Source organism: Varroa jacobsoni, unplaced genomic scaffold, assembly GCF_002532875.2.
Source record: "Varroa jacobsoni isolate VJ856 unplaced genomic scaffold, vjacob_1.0 scaffold_643, whole genome shotgun sequence".
NCBI classification, from domain to species: Eukaryota; Metazoa; Arthropoda; class Arachnida; order Mesostigmata; family Varroidae; genus Varroa; species Varroa jacobsoni.
Genome location: NW_019213545.1, coordinates 59,147 through 82,109, shown reverse-complemented (window position 1 = coordinate 82,109; position 22,963 = coordinate 59,147). Strand labels below are relative to the sequence as shown.

The window sequence follows — 22,963 nt, the reverse complement described above, 5'->3', positions numbered from 1 at the left end:
TGGGTTTTACTACCGTGCCTAGAAAAGGGCAACTAATAGACAAGAGTACCTATTACCGATTCACTTTAAAAACAAAAAAATAGAGAAATTACACATGGGAACGTAAATAGTAGGTATATTCCTATCAATAAGCTGCCAGACCACTGAGTTAAGTGTGTAAAGATACAGGAGCGCAGCTCCTAACACACAGAGAGCAATTAGCCCAGAAGTTATTCAATTTCAGAGTCCGTCAAGTTGACTTGTAACAGCTTAATAAATGATGAGATTGTAGGCGCTGGATTCAACAAAACACATGATAATAGCATATATTCAATATGTGCTGTTATTAAGTAAAAACAAATTAGGACATACCATTTACAAAAATTATTAAAACCATTTTGATTGGCAACCGATTATTTAAAATTAGGTAAAGCAGGGAAAAAGTTCAATCCCTTTTATTTACGACGCATAAATTGGCTACCACTTCTTGATAAATTATAAATCCTAGAAAAGTTGCTGAAAAATTTACTTTCGTCGCTTCTGGCCAACGTTTATTTTTCGGATCATATTTCAGGATCGGTAACACTCGTTGAGAGCTGAAGAACAATCAAACAGTTCTTACTATTTTTTCAAAGCTTGAGACGAAATATGATTCTTGAAGCGTCGCTTGGCGCCCCTCAGATGGTAATTTTGCCAATTTCGTCGGTCGAGTGTACTTAGTAAAGAAAGATTGCTCGTTACGTAAGACCGATAAAAATAGCTAACTAATTTATTTTATCTGTCTTGTAATAATAAAAAACTCCCCGTATATATATATATATATATATATATACGGAGAGTTTTAACATAACGTATGCAATCCAGTTTGAACATTTCCGATGATATTGCCATATCGTTACTTAGTCCTTCAGCATAGCCTGAAGATGTTGTATGTAGCTTATCGCATACCTCAGCGTCTCCACCTACACGAAAAAGAAATTTAAACCATATAAATTTACCGTTGTACCAATTAATTTAAGTTACGCACTATGCAAGAAATGTGGGCGGTAAGACTAACACAATTTGTTTGCGTTAATGATAACCATATTTACGCTGCATGAAGAGCACAAAACTTGTCGCCGAAACGAAACACTCATACTTGCTTTACATGCCCCTTCCGTAATGTATGATTGCAAATAGTTTTGGTTTCTCCATGTACTAGCTATAAAGTTAGTGACTAAGCAACTAAGTTATTGTCTTCATGATGATGCTGTTGTATCCTAAGTAATATGTGAGAAAATAAAGGTTTGTAGATACATACTTGATTCTTTAATAGAAAAACCTTACCAATAGCAAAGGCAAAGCAATTCTCAGATGCATCGCCTTTTCCACTATTCACTTGTCTGTCTACTCTCGCTTTAAAAAGACTATCGGCTTGAAATTTAACTTCCTTGCTATATCATCATTCTATGTGTTCTAAGGCATATAAATCTGTGTTAGTGGTATGGTTAGTGGCAATAACATGTGTTGAGAAATGGAGTTTCGGAAATATCATTTGAGGCACTATATGCTGCTTAATTTTTAAATGTGAAGTAATATACCCGGACAGCATAACGTATTGAATAATCTAATAGTTCAGTACGTGTTGTGACTTTTTAATAAAGGTTTGCCAGATTTCGTGTAGGATAGTTTTCTCTAGACAATGACCTATCGTGTAAACGGCCCAAAGCTTGTCGTGAAATACAATTTTAGACCTTGCCAGCCATTCCCGAAATTTCCGCTCAAATGCACCAGCAATTTGAACGGAGTCTGGAGTGATTCAGTGAGTAATTTGAGATCGTCTTCACGTCATGGAAAAGGAAGTAGGTAAGTTCCCATAAACTTGATAAACAACCGTTGTTTCCGAACTGCACCCGCGTTATCCAATCTGTTAAAAGAGATTTGTTATTAAGAATGAGATATGAATTCTCTGCTACTATTTGAAACGTAGATATTATGAGTTATGCTGGGCAAACAAGATAATTACAAAAACAAGGCTCTCGTATGTGTTTTATGGAGTGTGAAAAGACAGCGTTATATTCAGCTTCGAAATCCTCGTGAAACGATGTTCAGAGAGCTAAATGAAGCGATTTTATGAGTGAAAAAAGACTATTTACAGATCAAGGATCTAAAAAGCGTTCTTGAATGACAACGTTTACTTCCAGACAGCTGTCGAGATGAAAAGCAGCCTTTTAATTTGGCAACATTTATCACATTTTTAACAATGCTAGATATTTGAGAAACGTTCCCAGAGGTTAGGAAGGTCAGTATACTCAATCAGGTATAGGCCGATTTTTCTACTAAAATAATCAGATTATTTAATATGCAATTTCACAGCAAGGGTATCGTAGAACTCTTACCTATAACAAACTTAACAGGGAGCCATTTGACGAGGTCTTTTCTACAAGAGACAATAGCCAATAGCCAAGTTTCCAGCACTTCCTATCAGAGTGAAATTGGCCACGATATTTGAACTATAGGATTAGTTACAAGTTTCTCCAGTTGCATTTCATACGGGGAATTGGCTGTTTCAAAATCAGGGTGCACTCAGCTCCGATCGTTTCTGGAGTCGGTTTTTGCCGAAAAAGGATTTCAGAAGGATCAGAAGTGATGCTTCACTCTAAAAAAGAATACTAAATTATGTTAAACAATTTATTTGCGTTTTATTAACCAGAAGGAACAACCGTGTAACTTTCACATGATGTCTTATGACCAATCTGTAACATAGCAGCCTTATAATAATTTCCTCACTAGCACTCTGATCTAAGGGGAAAAATGCAACTTTGTGTATTGCAAACCTGCAACCTCGTATGAAGAACGCAATCATTAACATCAGGAGCCATTATGTCTAGTTAGAAACGAGTAATATCAAAATTGAAAATATGGCCGCACAACTGATTATTGGTTCTTAAAGACTGCTAGGCTACCTACCTACAGCTAACAGTAAACTTTCCGTCAGAACAATTTGCTACGACTCTGAGAACAGTCTTGTATTGTGGAAGTTATTCGTGGGAAGCTAAATCTTTCGAAAGATTTCTATAAAAAATACTAAAAGTAAATAACTGTTGAATTTGTATATAACTTGTCCACTACTTCAATATATCAATATGCCAATTGCTTAGGCTATTTTCTCACTATTTTCATACTTGTCATACTACTTTGTAGAACATTAACTAAAGTTTCTGATCGAACGGCCTTTCCTGTAATGTACCTCCTTCCTGTTTCCCCCTCTAGTTTCCAACAGATACTCGGTATCCCGGTCTGACGTGATTTTGTAATGTGTATTCGCGGAACCACATCATTCTATAAATAAATGGATTCGAGTTGCTGCGAGAAAAGATGAAAATTCAAAATTGTTCAATCAAACATAATTTTGCCGGCTGGCGATTATTGCTATTTACTTGTTACATGCATGCATTACTATAAGCGAATATTCTGCATCCGGTAATAATAATAATAGTGGTGGTAATAATGTCAGCGACCCAATTTTGTAAAACAATGTGTAAAGAATTATATTTTTTAATTTCTACGATACCTTCGTCGATGTTCGACGGTCATACATGTTGCCTATTACTTTTATCCTTACTCTCCCAAAATGACTAAAATAGAATGAAATCACGATGTGTTTTCGTTTTAGCGCTAACTAAAAAAAATTCTAAAAGAAAAGGGTTGTGATAATTTGAGATTTCTGAATCGTTTCCTAAATTCCTCGCTCTGGTTTAAAAGTGTCTCGAATGTCCAAGCATAAAATCAAAAGCTTGTATTTTTTTACTGTTGAAAACTTCTAATCGTCTTGCCAAGCTCCTCGCGCTTACTCGGAATACTGATCGATATTTAAAACTACGCTGAAACCGTAAAATATCAAATCTCTACAGGCAGACAGCGGACATGGGAGCCATGCCTGCGCCTAAGTATCAACAAATGAGTAGCCACAACTGGCCGTTCACAAAAAATTCAAAGCAGTTTCGTAAAAGCACATCTTGCACAATTACTAAGTGCTGTAATTTCACGGTCCTATTGCGAGCACCTTTGCATTACATCGTACAATTTTCTTCTTGGGAACAATCGATCTTCTTGAGAAACGCTGATCAAAGTATCCATTGCGTAAGCTGTCGGCTTCTGTTCCCATAGGCACACAAGTGATTTTAATCTTTGAAACTGAGTTGGTTATTAAAAGTTTCAACTACTTTTCCGCACCAATCGGCTATTTATGGTTGTCAGTATCCAATAAATGTGAGTGCCATTTACTTTACCAAGGATCACGGTTATTACGTAAATATTAATCCTTTCTGCAAGTTTTCTTACCTTAAAATCTTTATAAAACCAGAATTATCCAAATTTTCCATGGCGTTAATTGACATAACCAGAACACTAAAAGCAAAGATTTATTTAAGAATTCATAGCTTCTGGAATATTAATATTCCAGAAGCTCAGCAAATCCTTTAGTATTTGCCAAATGTGAAGGGTTGCTTTGTTTTCACGATGGATAATAGATTTCTTTATTTGACATTATATTACGTTAAGGGTCAAAATTTGACGTAAATACTGTGTTCAACAATTTTAAAATTTAAAAAAAAATGATAAACAGTTCAGAAAAGTAGACTCCATCGAATGTCAAACTCTTTTTCCGTGCTGTTGTTATATTTTGGAAAATAAACGTCGCCCATGTGATGATCCGAGCTCATTTTTCTTGTTACCTACTACAAGGACATCATCCTTTAGACTTTTAAAAGCCAGTTTTCCTTATGAGTTTTCATACAGAGTACAGAGAGAGATGGCTTATTGTTACAGAAGCCTTGTTATTTATGGTCTTGTTATGTTGCTTATCATATAACGAACATTTTTGGTCTTTGATAACTTTGTCAAGACTTTCTATCAATCCTACTAAACTGATCAATGAGGCTGCTACAAATAAATCCAAATACAACTGAATCACTTTTGGATGACGCCTTATTAACAAATTAAATTTCGCTATTCGGAGATTTGTTTTTTAATGATCGACATCTCTTTTTGAAAGAAAATTTCGGGAATTTACGCTCGATGGCGAAGTTTTTATTCCTCGAAGGCGACAATGCTGCAGCGATTCATCGGAGATCAGTGAGATCATTAGAGAAGAAGGCCTTAAAGTGAACGGCGCAAACGTTTTCAGAACAGAATGTAAAAGACAAGCGAGGAAACAACCGAATGTCCCGTAGGACAATATAGTACCCCAATTGAGGAGGCTTTTTACGAAAGCAGAATTCGGTATCCAAAAGCTCTGTCGATCGAAGCTGGCGTTTCGCACGTAACGTGTTACAAAATTTAACCCTTTGCAGTAAAAATGCAGAAATGGAATTAAAAAGTTGGTCCTTCGTAAATCGATTCTAGACCAGCTGAAAATGCAAGTGATATATTCAACGTACAACTTGAACAACTTCAATCAACAGAACACCCGCCTGAAGCATACGATCGCTGTAGATGAGACAAGGTTCAAACTCTACCGCCAACTGAAAAAACGGCAGGCGACAGAAGGCGTCAACGGGAGAGAAATCGAATTCAGTTACAACATCGAGCAGGTGTCGCAATTTCGTTACCTTTTAGATTTATTGAGCCTCAAGTGCATTTTGGGTGGATTGAGCCTCAAGTGATTTCTGATTTGAGTAAAAAGATGTCCAACGAAGGTTCAAAAAAATGCTTATTCTGCTGAAGTCTACGCGATTACGTAGTCTTATGTTTTTGTATTCTGGCTTAGTTAAGCCAAAAAAACAGAAAATATAATGACAGTATTAAAAACAACCTCTACAACAAGGTCTACTGTTTTCATGAAAACAGCTTATGGGTTATTGATATATCTAGAGTAAATGTGCTTGCGTTAATGACTATCTTCAGATAATAAACTGATTCAGACATTGATCGTGCCTTCCCGATTAAATTGCTACTTCTTGATCTAAACCTGTAGAGTAGTATCCTAACGTGTCTTTTTTAACGTTTCTCTAATTATATATATTATCTAATCTCTGCATATATATATATAAATAATATATATATAAAATATATATATGCAAAATAATAAAAAAACGGCTAAGCTTTCTAAACTAAGCTTCAAGGGGAATTCAAAATGTGAGATTAACTTTCTGTGTGTATATATATATAAAGATGAACACGTCTCCCAACCTTCGAACTTTGTGCTATTATTACAGGATAAGATCCATAGTACAATTGATTGACTAACATAAATAGTTAGGTGTAAATGTGTGGTTTTAGACTCTTACCCGGCTCACCTTGCTGAGTCTTCTATCTCTGGACTTATTCAGCAACGGCAGGTGCGACCGCAGTCTTTCAAAGCCATCGTTCACGTTACGAACACGTTGCCTCTCTCGCTCATTACGTTTGCGAATAAACGAGGGCTCAACCCAACCATAATCGAATGGAGCGAATGCTACAGGTAAAGGGATTTTGCATTCGGGCGAAAAGGGGTCCTTTGACATAGTGACGTCGTCACCCCCACATGAATCGCGGCTACTGTCTTCGCCGTTAGTTGGTGCTGAAAATTTCATGTGAGTATTTTTGAAAGAGACAATCAAATTGTGAATAATTATTTATGAAAAGACTATATGAGTATTAGTCACATAGAAATTCCAGATACAAAAGTAGATGTTGGCGAAGAACCAATAAGTTGACAAAACAATTTGTTCAGCTATAACCAAAATACATGTATGAATGAGGGAAAATCAAGTTCGCGATACGGTTGAAGGCCGTCAGATAGTTTACCAGTCACCCTTTCGTGTCACTGCACCAGGGACACTAACGCTAATATTCAACATACGTCTCTTGTTTATATTGCTTCATAATACATATTCTCTCTATGCAGTTACATTATATAAAATATGCTGAAAATACAATACTAGCCTTAGATTATTCCTAAATAAAGGGGTTTTCATATAGCAAATTAGTTAGTGATTCTCATTGTTTGTTTGTTTGTTGCTGAAGCTGAAATCATTAATATGTGTTGTGAATTTTTAAACAGCTATTGATATTATACATATTTCCAATAAGGGTTTTAACAATGGGAGTTTTTTGAGATGTTGTGGCGCGTGAACTCTCCGAATTTTCAGTAAAAGCTAAATGAGTTGAGTATTACTACATAACTTAGCAAACTATTTATATATATAGTTAATTCTCAGAAGCCTTTACCTCACTTTTTATTTTTGAGAAGCTAATTCTGTTCTGATTTGATCAAGAATTTGCTCTGATTATGATTGGAAATTGCGTTATATAATAGATCTATAAAAAAAAATAGGTCGAAAATATCACCAGTTTATCACAGATTCGTGACCCCTGACCTTAAGCTATCTTCGTCAGTACGCAAGCTCCGAGAATTTATACCAGCTAAACAATGATATTTCAACTTTGCTAGTTTATCTAAAAACGGAGTGATAACAAATTTTATCTTAACATTACTATAGAGGTATAAATGTGATTACTATAATCTAATTATTAAAATTTCAACTTCACTGGCTTAAATCTGTGTCATTGTACGAGAGCTTTGGCGTGATGAAGATAATCAAAATAATGTCCTTGTGCAACAACGAAACCATATAAGTTAAAAAATCTTGGGAAATTTGATATGCGCCATTCTCAAGAGCTGATCCTCAATGACCCTTTGGTTTGACATTTCAAGTCGCCTATTGTTAAAGGGGTGCCAACAATGACCTTATACATGATTATTTTATGTTCCGGATTTATTTTATGCTCGTGAATATACGCGTTGGAATGGGAGTACGTTAAATTAAAGTAATATTCCTACTAAAAAGTCTTGAGAATAGTAATCCGTGAGGGCAGGTCTGATGAGTATGGTTGGTGACGAAGGGCCTCCAGCTAAAACTCTTCAAAAACATTTTTATTCATAGCTTTTCACTCACCCCCGTTGCATCGCTGCAGGTCTGCTGCGGTAGTTATCCTCTGTCCTGCCGTTACAGTTACGCTCGTAAACAAACGTTGTACTTTCGCTGAAATAGCGGACTTCGTATGTCGATCACTATCCTGTAAGCTGTCCTGCTTAACATTTCCTTTTATTGACCTTTGCTGCTCCGTTTCAAATACAGGTGGAGGGGACCTCGGTTCTGGGGATTCCATTACCTCCGAAAATATTTTGCTAAAAAGAGTCGAAAGAAGTTATTGTTTATGGCATCGCAGATATATACGCGTATGTTGAAGAGTATATATATATATATTAAACTTAAGAAATGAAATTCATGAAATTGTAGCAGATAGAACTTGCACTGATCTACCAAACAGACATCACACTCTGATTGGTCACCTGCTGCAAGTGTTACTTATTAACCAAAAGAACCAATCCTTATGTATAGTTTTTTCTTATTTTATTTAATTATTGGAGGATCAAAGGATGTCTATGAGTTGAAAAGCCAAATACGTTACCACTATACCATCGGAGGGATCAATTAGTTATCAATGGAAAAGCAAACGAAAAGTGATACCTTTTATCCCTCGATGCACATCGCACGCCTTTTGTGTTAGTTCAGTAGCAATGTACTTGCCTAGTAATTCTATAAACACAAGCCAGAGTCAACTGCACAATACAGAAGTTAATGGCAGCTCCGGACGGAAGTCTTGGAACGCATCTAGGTGACTTGTCCAACATTGATTACAACGCCCCGTCCGACGAGAGCCGCAGGCTTGAATATTGCATTTTCTTAGTTCGATCCTAAAATTCGGTCAGAGGCACACGCGCTCACCCGCACAAGCTCTCGCCACTGTGACATACCTAACACGCAAATTTAACGAGAGCTACTTGTTATAACACTCCTAGTAAATGCAGACTAACAATACTAGTTTACTATGAAGCCTCTAACAAAAACTGCCCAATGATACCCCTACCAAGCCCAAACGTCCAATCCGATCCTCTCAGAATTGCTGTTTCGCTTTTTTTTCCAAGTCAACGACGACATCAAGAGGATGTTCGTTTCGTTGAGCCCTAAAGCATCGCTTATTCTTCACAGCGCAGCCGCCGTTGCATTACGACCCTCCACACCACACCTTATTATAAGCACGACAGATACCACCGGCACGACAAACTAGACACAGTCACACCACGGTATCTTTCTTGTTTTGTTCCATCAAACGTTTCTTTTAGTTTATTTAGGATATGAGCAATTTGTTACGCTTATTTGACCTAGCAACCGCTCCAAGCAAACTTTCCGGTAAGTATATTTTGTAACTTGCTCGGGCGGTAGCGAAGTCTCTCGCTCCTTAAATCGTAGCTTTCGACGGCTGCTGGTGCACTGGCTGCTAAAAGACTCCATATTTTGTTGAAAATACATGTAAATAATACTTTTTCTTTTCTTCTTTTACCTGGTGCTAAGTCATAAGTCGACGGCAATCAAAATTTGACTACTCACACAAAAATGGGTTTTGCAGACTGGTCAAGCAAAGTAAACATATTCCACGCGAAGTCGTACTTTTCTGATGGCTATGCCGGAACCTGTACGGTAGCATATGCGCCTTTTTACTAAACGCTGGTTATTGTTTCATCAAGTATCTTATTGCTATTGCAAACAACAGAACATTCAAGCAGATTTGGTTCCTGATTTGTACACATCCATGAAAACGCCTCAGGCGAAGTTGAGACTGCAAGGCTTTAGCTTTGAGAACTGATTCCGCTGTCGCAGAGCTGTTGCCAATTGCTCCATACTCACTAAATACGCCTCCTGTTTCCGTCGAATTTTATATCCGGTACTGTTTTTGGATATTCCTTTGGCAACACCTCCCGGTATGAAACGAGGTGAAGTCTCGCTATACTATCATGGAGACAGTTTGATCTACCATACCTAACCAGATTTTTTTTCTCTCTTAGAAGACTAGTTATAGCATAAACTCTGTCAGCCTAGACGCTTCCTCTTCCTTTCTTGTTGGCCCTGGGTGGCACTTCGGTAATTCTCAGTATTAGGTCGACACTATCGAAACTCACTGGAGCTATTTTAGGATCGAATAAGCTGCCATGTAATCGCTAAAAAACCGAATTGAAGGGTTGGAGGTAATTAAATCGGCTTACAAACTGAAGCCTAAGCTTGTCTACCCGTGCGAGTAAACCCTTTTTTAAACTTTATAGATTCTCTTGCACATGCTGATAACTCATAATAATAATAATAATATCCGAGTAATAAAGTCTCCATTCTCTTTTGTACCAACGAAGTGATCCGCATTTCCCTTGTGGCTTAAATTATCTCTCTGGCCAAATCTGGTCGCCTGCAGTGATGTTTAGGTACACCGTCCTCAAGGGAATCTTTGGGTCCACTAGTTAAATAGTGCCATCTAGCACGACAGCAGTCCTGCTTGCTGGACGTGATCGTGTACCCGATAGAATACCCATAATACTCATAATGACAATGAAATGTAACAGCGATGTTCGTGGCTTTGAAATAAACGGCATGAGCTTCAATATACTGCTCACAAGAAAAGTCCACCATTGCTTGAAAAAAAGCTTCGTTGTTTTGCTTGGCGAGTAATCGTCTTGATGCACGCAGGAATTGAAATGCTAATCTCATCTGGTCAACGGGTTTGTCGCAATTGGGTTTTAACCAGTGGAAACGCAGTTGCATACACCTTGTACCTCATGGTTCTTGATGACAGATCAATCCATAGCACTGGGGCGTAAATTTTGCATTGAAGTACCTGGTAGTCAAAGTAAAGGTTTTCAATTTAGGCTGCAGCAAATTATCTCCAGCATCCTAATGGTATTCGCATATCGGCCTGTTTGACGTTTTAATAATATTTAGTTTATTTTACCGCAAGACCACATAGTTTACGTCTGCCACTGCTCGCCTCATGTTTCAAACCCGTTCAATATAAGTAACAGAAGTACCCTCCATTTCTGTGTTAGGTTCTACGATACCTGCTTCCTTATTGTAGAACATTTTTGATCGACTTACTTCCACAAAAAAACTTGGAGTATACTAGGCAATCTTCCAATACGGTTCCTGCAAGCTTTTTATAGCACCTAATAAGTGAATTGGTAACAAGAGCTTGGCCAATATAAAAAATGATTTAAGCAGAAAGCGACATTTTCAATGAATCTATTTCCTTGAAAATATTCTCACATATGACTATAGATTCCACGTATATAGTCGGCAAGTGAAGGGTCTAAACTAGCAATATTGGCCAGCTACCGAACTGGAATTTGCGTTTCAGTTATCGGAAATGACTAGCTAGTTGGGAAGCTAATAATCTTACCTTTTTAACGATATATACAAACAGAAAAAACTGATTTTACTATGATAATTCAACAATGACAGTTAGAGCCGAAGTGAGGTAAATAAAGCGAACGATTTTTTTAGGAGTCGGAAAAATCTGATAAATTTTTGTTAAAAATGAATCACACTATAAAACTAGATACCAAGCTCGCGGTTAGTAACTGTAACGACAGGGTTTGCTGCTCGAGACAATTGGAAAAGCATATCAAGAGTCTAAAAATAGAAAAGCACCTGAGTCGGATAACCTAACACCTAAAAAACGCATTCATATATGCATTAATAATCTACTTTGTGAAATTCATTTTTACTGCCGGCCTATATTACAGCATAATAAAAGTAACTACAATGGTTTTTATACGGAACGGCGAAAGTCTATGACGGTGCTGACCCATCTTGCTAAACATTAATAATTCAACTAATGGAGTACTTAGAAACAAATTCAGTTTTATCGGAAAGACAACTCGGCATCAGGAAGAGATGGATACATTGCTCGTAATCATACATTTAGGAAGCTTTAGAATATAGAAGTGCTAATAGTAGTTTTTTCAGATTTTTCACCTGCAATTGACACTGCTGAGAGGGTGACTTTTAAACTAAGTTGGAAAAATAAGGGTTCGGAAAGCAGCACTGTAGAACAAAGTCATATCTCGATAAAAAAGAGCAGATCTGTAAAGTAAACACTAATGTTTAGAAAACATGCTTTATCGATTGCAGCGAACCTCAGGGAAACCTTGTTTATATATGTTTGTTATTGGTCGTTTATATATGCCCTCATTGAGGGCATATATAAACGACCTACATACAAACACACAAACAAGAGCCTCATCGGGTATGCCGGCGGCACATGTATCGTGTATTAATTTCAAAAACGGGGACAGATTATTGCAATCCGTAAAATAAAAATTTGAAAATTCATAGCAGCACTCTCTCAATCGAATACTTCTCGAACGCAATATAACATAGCTCTACCAATATCAAATCATTCACGCACTACCGCAATGAAACGCTGAAATGCCTTACTACAGCAGATACAGATATTGGAAATAATGACAAAGAGACATTTTGCATATAAACTTGGGGTAACGCTTAATGTTCATAGTAGTGCAGACGCCCTACGTAGCCCACAAGAGATAGATCCATCAACAACTAGGCAACAAAAAACTCGCTTGCAAAGACTCCATATAGCACTATATAATACTGGGGCAGCAGAAAAAGTATTGTCCATTTTTTTAGAGAGGTAGCTTTTAAGTCGCATGATGCATGCACTGAAAAGCTGAGATTTGCAGTATTCCTAATTATTCATTCAAATCGGAGAATGAGTAAAATTTCCGTTAAAAATTACTGTATCTATAACTTGAGTACGATAGAGAAACAAACGTTACCAAAAATAAAACGGCCTAAGATGGTTCTGGAGATTTTGGTGTAATAGATGCCGAAAAAGCCGATAGAGTTAATGAAATTGTTAAAGTTGAGCATGACGTCGCAAAGGGCTTGAAGAAAGCTGGTATTCAAAACTTAACGTTAAGTGCTATGCAAATTGATGCAAAAAAGTTTGCTCAATTGTACTTCTGACTGCAAAACCCTACAGAAACGTAGCAAAATCGGGCCATTTCCAAAGCCATTGATAACGAATTAGGAAAAGTGAATCACATACAACAATGATGTAAAAACTGATTACATACGACAATGATGCGGAAATAAAATAAGTGTACCCTTCAACCTGTAGCAAAAGCCAGAGTGACGCTAAAAAAGCTCACGTCAATGTCGAATCGTGCATCGTGTTGCAGCCGCCTGAATAAACTGTTGTCAATAACTAACAAGATTACAACAAGCCATTGAAGCGTCGTCTCCCACCGTAACATCTTCAGCTGCCTGGCAGAATTGTGAGAACCTTAATGAGCAATTTTAATGCATCCGCCGTATAGCCCGCATATTCAGTCTTTGCAGAACCTTATTAGCATTGTTAATTTAGTTTTGATAGAAAGATGCAAAGGTCACTTGTCTTAATTTTTCACCCAGAAATTGTGCAGTGTTGGGGTTAGGATGCTGCCAAAGAAAATAGCAGAATATCATCAATCAAAACAAGCCATATTTATTTTAGTAATACCATTTCAAAAAAAATATTTGCTTTAACTTTGGAAGAAAAAAAGGTTTTCTACCATTTTTACCGAAAGTGAATACCTTTTAGACGGCCCAATATTCTAATAGACAGTAAGCGAACAAATGTGCGCATACTTCAATTGGGCAAGGGGTGCACATGCATGTCACTCCAATCAACCCACATCACTGCAACACAAGAGTGGGCTTTAACGGACTATAACGCTAAACACTGTTGTAGACTTGAATACTGTTTTTCATTTAAAAAGATAAATTATAGAAATGGCTAACTATTAAGAAGCCTTAATATTTGTCCTCTGCGCGTCGTTATCTGCACGGGCTGCATGATTCTGGTGGGCCGGCTCAGTACAGTATGTTACGCCGTCACCATTGCATGGATGTTTTAGCACATTTATAATGACGGTTAATATGCAAATTAGAAAAAAAATTAATACATGCGCATTCTCTCTCAATACAGGATAATTTTCGGATATTACTTTCTTGGATTAGGGATGAAGGGTAACAGTAAATACCAGAGGTATCACCGTGCCAGGTGTGCGAATTTATGAAGTCGTTCCACATCGCCCTCCCTCGTATAATTCACAATGGGTTTAGACTCGTAACGCCTACCTTCTCAACTGGCTATCACGGATGGCCGAAATGGGAAGCAGGTCAAAGGTAAAAATGTCTAAGGTCCTACTTGAGAATATATACATTTTTTCTTTATTCTCTATATAACTCTTTTTAGTGCACCAAAAATAAGAAATTTAGAACGAAAAAGAAAATAAAAATAAGCGCTCCCTTCAGTCCATCCTAGAGGGCATACACACTCATCGGCTGAATTCAAAATATTTCAACTGCTACCCGGTGATCGACTAATAAAAGCGACTACCTACAGAAGTTAAATATACTTCTCCACTCAAGTTTTTCATGCGCGAAATCCCAGAATAACGATAAAATCCACTTTTTATTGTAGATCGTTAAGGTCTTTACGCTAGAAGGTGCTGTAAAACCTAGCGACATCTATAGCTTCGCCAAAGGCTATTATTATCTGGCACCATTCTCATTACGTCGATTTAGTGGTCGACTTAGGCGTTTGGATTTCGTCGTTAAAATAATACTCTTCCGCCACTCAGTACTGTCTTCCATAATTTTATTCCTTGAGCTTCGACTAAAGCTTAGAGTGAGCCAACATGTGCGAGGGTGGTTAAATCTAATGGGCAATTTTTGGCAGTCCAATGGGAATATAAAAAGCACGAAGCTTTCAATATTATATTACTGAAAATTTGAAATGAACAAAAAGAGACGGTAAATATACCTGGAACATGCGAGAAATATCGTAGCTATCAGGTGTTTTTCAAAATGATGCAGTTTTCCTAATGTTAAAATAGGAATAATGCATACATGAGTATGTGAGTAAATTACTTTTTAAACGGGTCTAGCAGCGAGTCAACAAATATTGGGATTCCAAGAAGGCAAGTGTGAAAACGCCGAAGTCGCAAGAGAGATGATAGCTCAACTTCCCATAGCCATTAAAAGGAACTTACATAGTTGAACAAGATAGATTCATGGTGCAAACAGCATCTTTTGCGAGGTTTAGATTTTCATCTTATTCAACTGAAAATCTATATTATATATCCGAGTGTCTTTTTTACATTCTCCAAACGGCCTTACAATAAAAAAAGTGCTGTGCTTCCTTATAATGATAAAAAAGGGTCCGTTGGAACGCATAATGAAATATAGTGTAGGCTTTCTCGATAAAACAGTTGCCGTCATAATTAAAATTCGATTTGATTTTTGAATATTAATATACGCTAATAATAATAAACACGTATATATACGGTTCATTTTTAGTTATTTATAGACGCGGCAAAACCACGAAAATATAAATGAATATCAGGACTATCGATTAAAGCTAATCGGCTAATGATAACAGTAAAAAAAAGCAGCCCTCTTATAAATGAAGAAAAGCCGTCAAAAAATGTTCAGGATTAGCCCAATCGACAGTTTTACATTATTCATATATCACTTCCGATGTCACTGTTTCATCAACGATATTTTAATGATTAAAGTACGCTGATGTCTATAGCTCATATTTCTCAAGCGAATTATCTAAGAACCTAACACTTCTCTATTCTAAACTGCCTAAAAAATGATTTTAATTAAATATAAAAAGTTACCGCTATAATAAGATCAACTTACGGTTACGTTTGATGTTTATGCAGAAAACCATCCCCAAATGCATATACAATTTAAAGGTTGAAATTCCATGTATTCCCTGGTGCATGACCGGGAGCCAATTTTCTTATCCTGAGCGATCGTAGTAGATCGGGCGACTAGGTCCGGTTTTAGTGATTTAGATGAACTCTATTAAAATCATTTAACATGAACATTGAAGTATGACTTTTGAACGGAGTATAAAAAAGTTTTCCATAATATATTAGAAACTGCTTTGCATTAAATACCTCTATAGCAACTCTTGTATATATGCCACTCAGGTTCTATTATTTCATGGATTGTTATTCAGTTACTGCCAAAAGGCCGTTCGTTGGTGCTCAACTCAATACTTAGTGCGCAGTCGTCAGGAGAAAAGGAATGGTACCACTGACAGCTAGGACGTTCGGCCAATGCTAACAGACTCTGTTTGAGCACCTGTTCAATGATTTCCCTCCTCTGCTCTATGATTTCTGCTCATATAGTTGAGCTATTGTGAAGCACGAATTATAGCGCTGTCACAAGCAAGGCCTCAGTTGTTGGTAGCGTATGCCTTATGGTGACTCTCATAGTAGGGACCTCTGGCTCGTTTCGTGTGCTCGACATTTCTTTTAATAAGGCGCTTATAGAATGTGATTTCAGTAGGCGGTTCCATATTCGCTGGCTAGCATTACCTTATTAGTGCTGCAAGTTACAAATATTGAACCTCAAAACTGAGCTAATTTGATGACTAACTATTAGTGATACAGCTGAACGTATATTGTCAAACTGGTAAAATATAGACATTAGGTATATAAATAATCTTTCTGTCTTTTGATAGTTTCGACAATAGTGTAAAGACTTGAATTTTCGAAGAAAATGCCGTTGTGATCTACAATCCGCTACCATTTGCTCGAGGATTTCTCGACTGTTGAAGAGACAGAAGTCAATTTTTTGACCTCCCTCAATTCCCCAGTTTTCTAGCTCACAGGACTTATATCAAAATAGGCACCTGATAGTGTGAATGAGTTGAGTCTGAAAAAAAGGTAGCGTGAGGCAATTCACCGTTTCACGGGTCATAAGGCACCCTTTTCGTTTCACAAAAAGGCTGTTTTGTATACTTTACAGTCTTTTGCCAGGCTAAAAAAACACTAAAGCAACTGCGCGAAAATGAATCGTCAGGTTCAAAGGTTACATTCTGGACCTGGAGGATACATCCCGGAAGGCCTTACCAGGTAAATGGGAACCTTAGATAATGGGTAACTAATTCATTGGCCAATAGTATAGATGCCGAGTACGTAAGGGAATTCGAGTATATGAGATTTTCTAGAAAATCAGAAGCCTCGGCGCTCTATACACTAAGCACAAGCACAAACAACCGTATCTCGAACGACAGGTACAATGAATGTTTCCTAGAAAATGGTACTTGTACGGTGCTATGAAGTGGAATAGAATCTGGAGAGAGAATAATTCCAGGGATACGTCTAAGCGTGGAATTAAGCCACATCTCCACCCAAAGAAGATATATTTCATATCACTAAATGGGAATGCACTGGAAAATGCATGGGAAAAACAGAACGACTGACAAAGATACTATTTATAGCTATTAAAGATGTTATATATGGCTCATGATGTCGAATAAATAAGAATATCTAAGATAAAGGCCCAACAACTAAGGCGAAATTCGTTAAGGCAGCCTTGTAAGAGCTTAAGTAAAATATTTTTTGCATCTGCTTTAATTTTCAAATCTCAAGTCAATGGCTTACTGTCTTTTCCGCTCACTTGCAAGTTACGGGTCTTAAGACCTGGTCAAATAAGTTTTTCAGAAGATTTTGAGAAGAGATAACTTAGTTGATCGACAAATTAGAGAAGTCGGTTAAGACTAACAGAAAATACATAATGCATGAATAAAAGCGCCAAGAACCTTCCTGTAATCGAGTTTCTTTATTCACGTGTTTTTTTTTGTCAATATTTGAGCCAGTTCGATTTCACAATGGGAGTTAGATAGTATTGGAAGATCGAACATTGGTGTTCGAAGAAAGCATAGAAAAATATGGCAGCAGTGTGTCAGGTGTTACTCACATAGGCTACAATCGGAATCAAATTTTGGACTAATAGCGGGCTAAAAATCCCAAAAATGCAATACAAATACTAGAAAGGACGAAAAATTTAAAAAAAAAAGATGAAAATATACACAAAAAACTTTAAAAAATATTAATCGCTGGGACTTACTTGGACGATCCAATTGGAAATCGATATTCTTTTTTCTAAAACGTCCGTTAATTTCTGTATCGAACATTTATATTTTAAAAAGGGCTTTTTGGGACATTTTGGTTAATTTTCGAATTCTTCGAAATCTAAATCCTATTAAGAATCTTTCAGGCTGCGTCATAGATTTTATAAAATTTCAGAAGCTGCACGAGAACTAGCAATGACGTACACAGTCAATTTCAAGCAGATAATCAAGCAAGCTTTAATTCTGGTGGTATTTCATTTAGTGCGGAAAAACTAGATAATGGTTGATCTTCATTCGAGTTCCAAGATAATAAGTTTGCTGCTTCGTTCTAAAGAAAGCTGGCTTTCTCCTAATATTGGGAGTAACAAATGAACGCGTGCCCGTAACGGCAAATAGCCGGCCGAAGTTTTCCCCAATTTAAAGGTAACACACTGCATACTCAAATAGCGCGCATAGAAAAAGTAGTAGCGTAAAACACACGTGGGGATCTATATTGATCTATATAAATTGTAACCAGTACTAAAAGTCCAATACAAATTCATTGACACGACGTATTGTGATTAGTTATCAAATTCAGGAGATTTCTAAGGCTAATGGGCAAAAAAACGGTAAGAGTGGTAAGTTCCTACAAAGTCCTTATCAAAGATATGTGTGCTACTTTAACGTCAGTGTAACATTCAAAATGGAACATCTACAGTAAAAGGGGGTCTCCAGCAGTACCCAATCACAGGTGTTGTTTGATGATGTTGTAACCACCAATTACGTAGTACGTTATTTCTGGTTTGTACGTCTACTATTTTGGTTATTGAAACGTTGAGAGTGTTTTCCTTTCACCAAAGAGTAATGAGCTGTAGAAGATTATGATTTAATTACAATAGAAAATTCGCATAAAAAGGCGACAGGGTCGCATAACTACATGCAGGGTTATTGAACACATCGAAATAGGTTGTATACATATAATTAAAAATACACATGGATAACTATAAACTAGAGTCGTAAGCTAAACATTAAAAGAAAGACATCTCAGCGACGGTGACAGCCACTACGAAGCTGCCTAGCTAGTATAGGTGGTTGAAGAAAACATTTTCTGAGCTATGCATATCTTAAACGTCGAAACACTCGAAAACTCATGACCATGCAAAAAATATATTTTTATTGTCTACATTTTTGCCTAAATCCCGAATCTTCCACATTTAATTCGTTTTGTAAGGATATTTTGTTTGATCTTCAGCAAAAACATTAGTCCTTGTTACTTATTTTTTCACGCTAGCCCCCTCGCAAAAGACCTGCCTGAAGAAATAAATAGCAGTTGTAGTGGACGAGGTTGATATAAAAACCTGTTGCGAATCGATTAATGTCAATCTTCGACAATTCAGTAACATCTATATTCATTTAACATTAGGTTGTTAAAAAGTACTGACCGTTTTTAAACTAAAAACGAAAAACATTTTTATTTTCAAACATTTTTTATTATTATAATTAATTGTAAAACAAAATCTAATACGCCATCAGTGACATTCTGTCATTTTCCTAGTAATCCAATAGTCCTGCATTGTAGAACCTCTGTAGTGTCTTAGCGAAACCTTGTGATATTTTTTTTTATGACCACTAAGTTAGTTCTGCTTGGCTGAAACAGTTTGTTCGACAGTGCAGGATCCGGGCTACACGACTACGGATGCATATATATATATATATATATATATATATAAAATTCTCAATTTTTGTCAAGGTGCTAAAAATGTATGTGGCCTGGTATTGTCATGGTGGAAAACGGCGTCTTTTCTGCTCACTAATTTTTGTCGTTTTCAACTGACGTTTTGTCGATTTCAGTTGCACCACACACACGGAGTCACCCTCTTTAGCGTCATTTTGCGTTTTGCCACAAATTGTGTATTACATTTTTTATTTGCACATTGTGGTATGTTATCCACTATCCATTACCCGTGACGAACCGTATTAAAAATAGCTCGATTTCGTTGCGTTTCTGTAGAGTGTCACAAATCGAAATATGTTCGAGTACAATCTTTTGCATTTAATTCGTGTAGCACTGCCACAAGACATCGTGCTTTTCTTCACTGGATGGTTTGTTCGAATGATTTAAGACTACTTAGTGAACCTTCAGTCATGGCTTAGTGGCGGTTACTACCGTGTCTGACTTGCACAACCTTCGCCATAATTTAATCAATCTTCAGTGATTGGTCGACGACATAAAAGAGAATCTTTCACACGGAAATTTCCAGAATGGAAGCAACAACCACGGGTAATAGTTCGTCTTAATAACCACAAACAGCACACATTCTTTATGATTCTGGACAACATTTGTGCCTTTATCGTAATAAAATTGTAAAATATAGCAAATTTTGCAGAAATTTAATCCATCATCAAGGTGTCCTATCATAAATCCGAATAAAGGCATTCCAACAACTACAAATATTTGCCTTCTAATGACACCAAAGCTGACCCACCGTGATGCGACTCACTACCTAACGCTGTAAAGTCATTTAGCTAAAAAGTACCCAATATTTTTTCGACCACTTAGTATTTGCTTTATCTTACTCTTCATGTACGTATTATTGGAAGATTCTCATTTAAAATACATTGACAGTAGACGTATATTATACGTGATGATATTGCTATGCAAACCAGCTAACGAACCTAAATAAATGAAAATTTATTTTACACCTGTCTTTTTTTTTACTTTACTACTTTGAAGAATGTTCTTCATTGAGTTGTATGATAAAAATTTTTTCTGCTTGTGGCGCCGGGTGACTCGATCCCAGGTATGATGGGTTGGCTAAAAAATTTTATTAACGCGCCTGCGGGTTGCTTTGGACGTCTTTTGAACTGCAAACTGCACTAAAACTATTGTTGCCAAATTTTCCCACGAATACTAATGCGGGATGAAAAGAGAGTCGACTAAGTACCTCTGGGTAAGTAAGTAGTTAACAAATAATGCAGTGGGGAATTTTGTAGCTTGAATGCCACATATTGGCGCTTGTCTGAGCTTCGACTTGGTTTAGATTTTCAGTGTCGTCAGTCGTGCTACATATTTTAAAAATTACCTGCTTACGCTATTGCATATTTAATTATCACATATCTAAACTTACCGTGCAAATTTTGCTATCGCACAAGCTTGCTTGCAGGTAAACTGGTTCGCGTGCCACGACGGATAAGAACTTCAGATTTGTTGGAAGCACCTCACGAGAGTGACAATTATTGCTTGTCGGACTACTCGTGTACTGTTTTCCTATAGAACTTTGAGGAAGCGAACGTGCACCTGCCGGCCGCCATAAGCTAGGCGAGGGTCAAACCTCTCTCCGGATACTCGCGCTCGACACACAGACTGAAGAAGGTATACGCGTTAAATATTTAATAGAGCTTCGATGAATGGTGTGACCACTTAGTTTGGTTTGACCTATAGACAGGCCAGCATTAAGTTTCATGCATTAAATACACAGCTGTAAGTGGCTTCATAGACCTAACTTTTGTATTCTTTCATATCTATCATAAATTACCTTTCTAGATGCAATGTATTCTACGTACGGAGATTAAGCATTTCTCAACGCTTTACGAGTTACTTCAATTCAGAAAAAAATATCTGAGATATAAAGGAGACGGTTCTTGAAGAAAAACCGGGATTAAAAAAACCCACAAGGTCGACAGGGAAGCTTGGCTTTTTGCAACTGTTAATTATTATGTGAAAAAGCTAACTGTTACTTATCTGCCGTAAAAAGTATAATTGTCCTGACGTTCAAGACCTCGTTTTTACGTTGAATTCTGTCTAATTTTAGAGACCACACGAAGCGCAGCGTGAAAAGTAAACAATATCGACTCACAAAATAGTAGGTAATTCTTAGAAAATTCCACGGAATTAATAAGGATATATATATATATTGACTTATGACAAAATTTACGATTTCAACCAGAAGAAACTAAATAATCAGTTCTCTTTATAAAAAAAAAACGGAATTTGATGTTTTTGTAGATCCTGCTGAATTCATATGAAATCAAGGAAGACAGCCACTTTATACTATAGTTATAATCCTCGAAAAAACCGAGTTTGACAAGCATATGTGTATTTCTCTGAGTACATTGCTGTAGTCTCCATAACTAACAATCATGCTGCTACGTTGGTCAAAATATCAGCTTTGGCAGAAATAATTACCAGAAATTAATACTCTGAAACAAGAAGGATTAAAGAAAAATAAGTCATTATCACTATTATTAGTATTAATTGCTACCTGTATGACTATCGAGTCGTTTCATAGGTTTGTTGTAGAAATCCAAGATAAATTCAGCAAGACCTAGCAGGACCAAGTCTCTGATGCCATACCTACAAAAGCGCGATTCTGTCCGTTTTTTTTTCTTTTTACATAGAACTATTAACTGAAGATAGTACAATAAAAAAAAATATCGAAAATAGCTTAAAACCCTTGCGAAAGGTTCTTGTGCTTTCATTACCTTAGGTAAAGAAACGCAGTCTCGCCCTTCATTACTCTGCATACAGCCCATCATGTAATAAATATACACACCTTATTTCATAATCCTGTCATAAAATGTCGTAGAGTTGACTATAATCTATGTCACCACAGCTGTTCAATCGCACATCATTTCTACGTGTTAAGAATATACAGAAAAACCTATTTGTAAATTGATAATATTACTGAAGCGCTAAAAATAATTTTTTGTTGAAATGAAAACTATCATCAGAGCGTTATGCTTGACGTAAATACCATTCCATCTTGAGTTAGATGAGCATTTCGCTAGCTAAAAGTTCTGAGAAACCTGCATTATGTTCGAACATTTAATTTAACGAAAAATCCGCTTATTACTTTGAATCTAGAAATAAATCAAATTATCGTATCATCTATTTGTCATCAATCGTCCACCGCCAACCAGTTTCACTATTCTTTTCAAATTTGATGTTGAAAAGTTCTTTTGAGATCTTCTTCACTGTTAAAGATACTGGTGTATATTTTATACCACAGTGATTGTAAAAAGTGGTAATCCGTTGGCGAGTTTAAAAAGATAATGTGTATGCAAAGGATGTTTTCATTCACGCAATCAAAGCGATGTTAAAGAATTTGGCCTTATTGGTCCGGTACTGTCGTCGAAAAAGATGACTCTGCTATTTAGAATGGATAAGATACTGCATTTTATCCGGCGTATAGGACATCCATACGCCTTATTT

At 36.7% G+C, this 22,963-nt stretch overlaps 1 protein-coding gene across 7 annotated transcripts; it reads right to left on the bottom strand.

Annotated features, from left to right (window-relative positions):
• Nucleotides 1-721: 721 nt before the first annotated feature.
• On the bottom strand, nt 722-21,192 carry LOC111262299 (uncharacterized). 7 transcript variants are annotated; one of them, XM_022836449.2, is made up of 5 exons: nt 20,880-21,192; nt 8,535-8,761; nt 7,899-8,131; nt 6,249-6,520; nt 722-941 (listed from the first exon to the last, which is right to left on the bottom strand). In XM_022836449.2, exons 2-5 carry the CDS (start codon nt 8,636-8,638, stop codon nt 879-881), a joined length of 672 nt encoding a protein of 223 aa, XP_022692184.1. In that variant the 5' UTR covers nt 8,639-8,761; nt 20,880-21,192; the 3' UTR covers nt 722-878. The 7 variants fall into 7 exon arrangements, with proteins under 7 accessions (XP_022692184.1, XP_022692187.1, XP_022692181.1 ...); XM_022836452.2 differs by lacking the exon at nt 20,880-21,192 and adding an exon at nt 15,546-15,947 and having other exon boundaries at nt 6,258-6,520; XM_022836446.2 differs by lacking the exon at nt 20,880-21,192 and adding an exon at nt 15,546-15,945.
• Between the last annotated feature and the right edge of the window lie 1,771 nt (nt 21,193-22,963).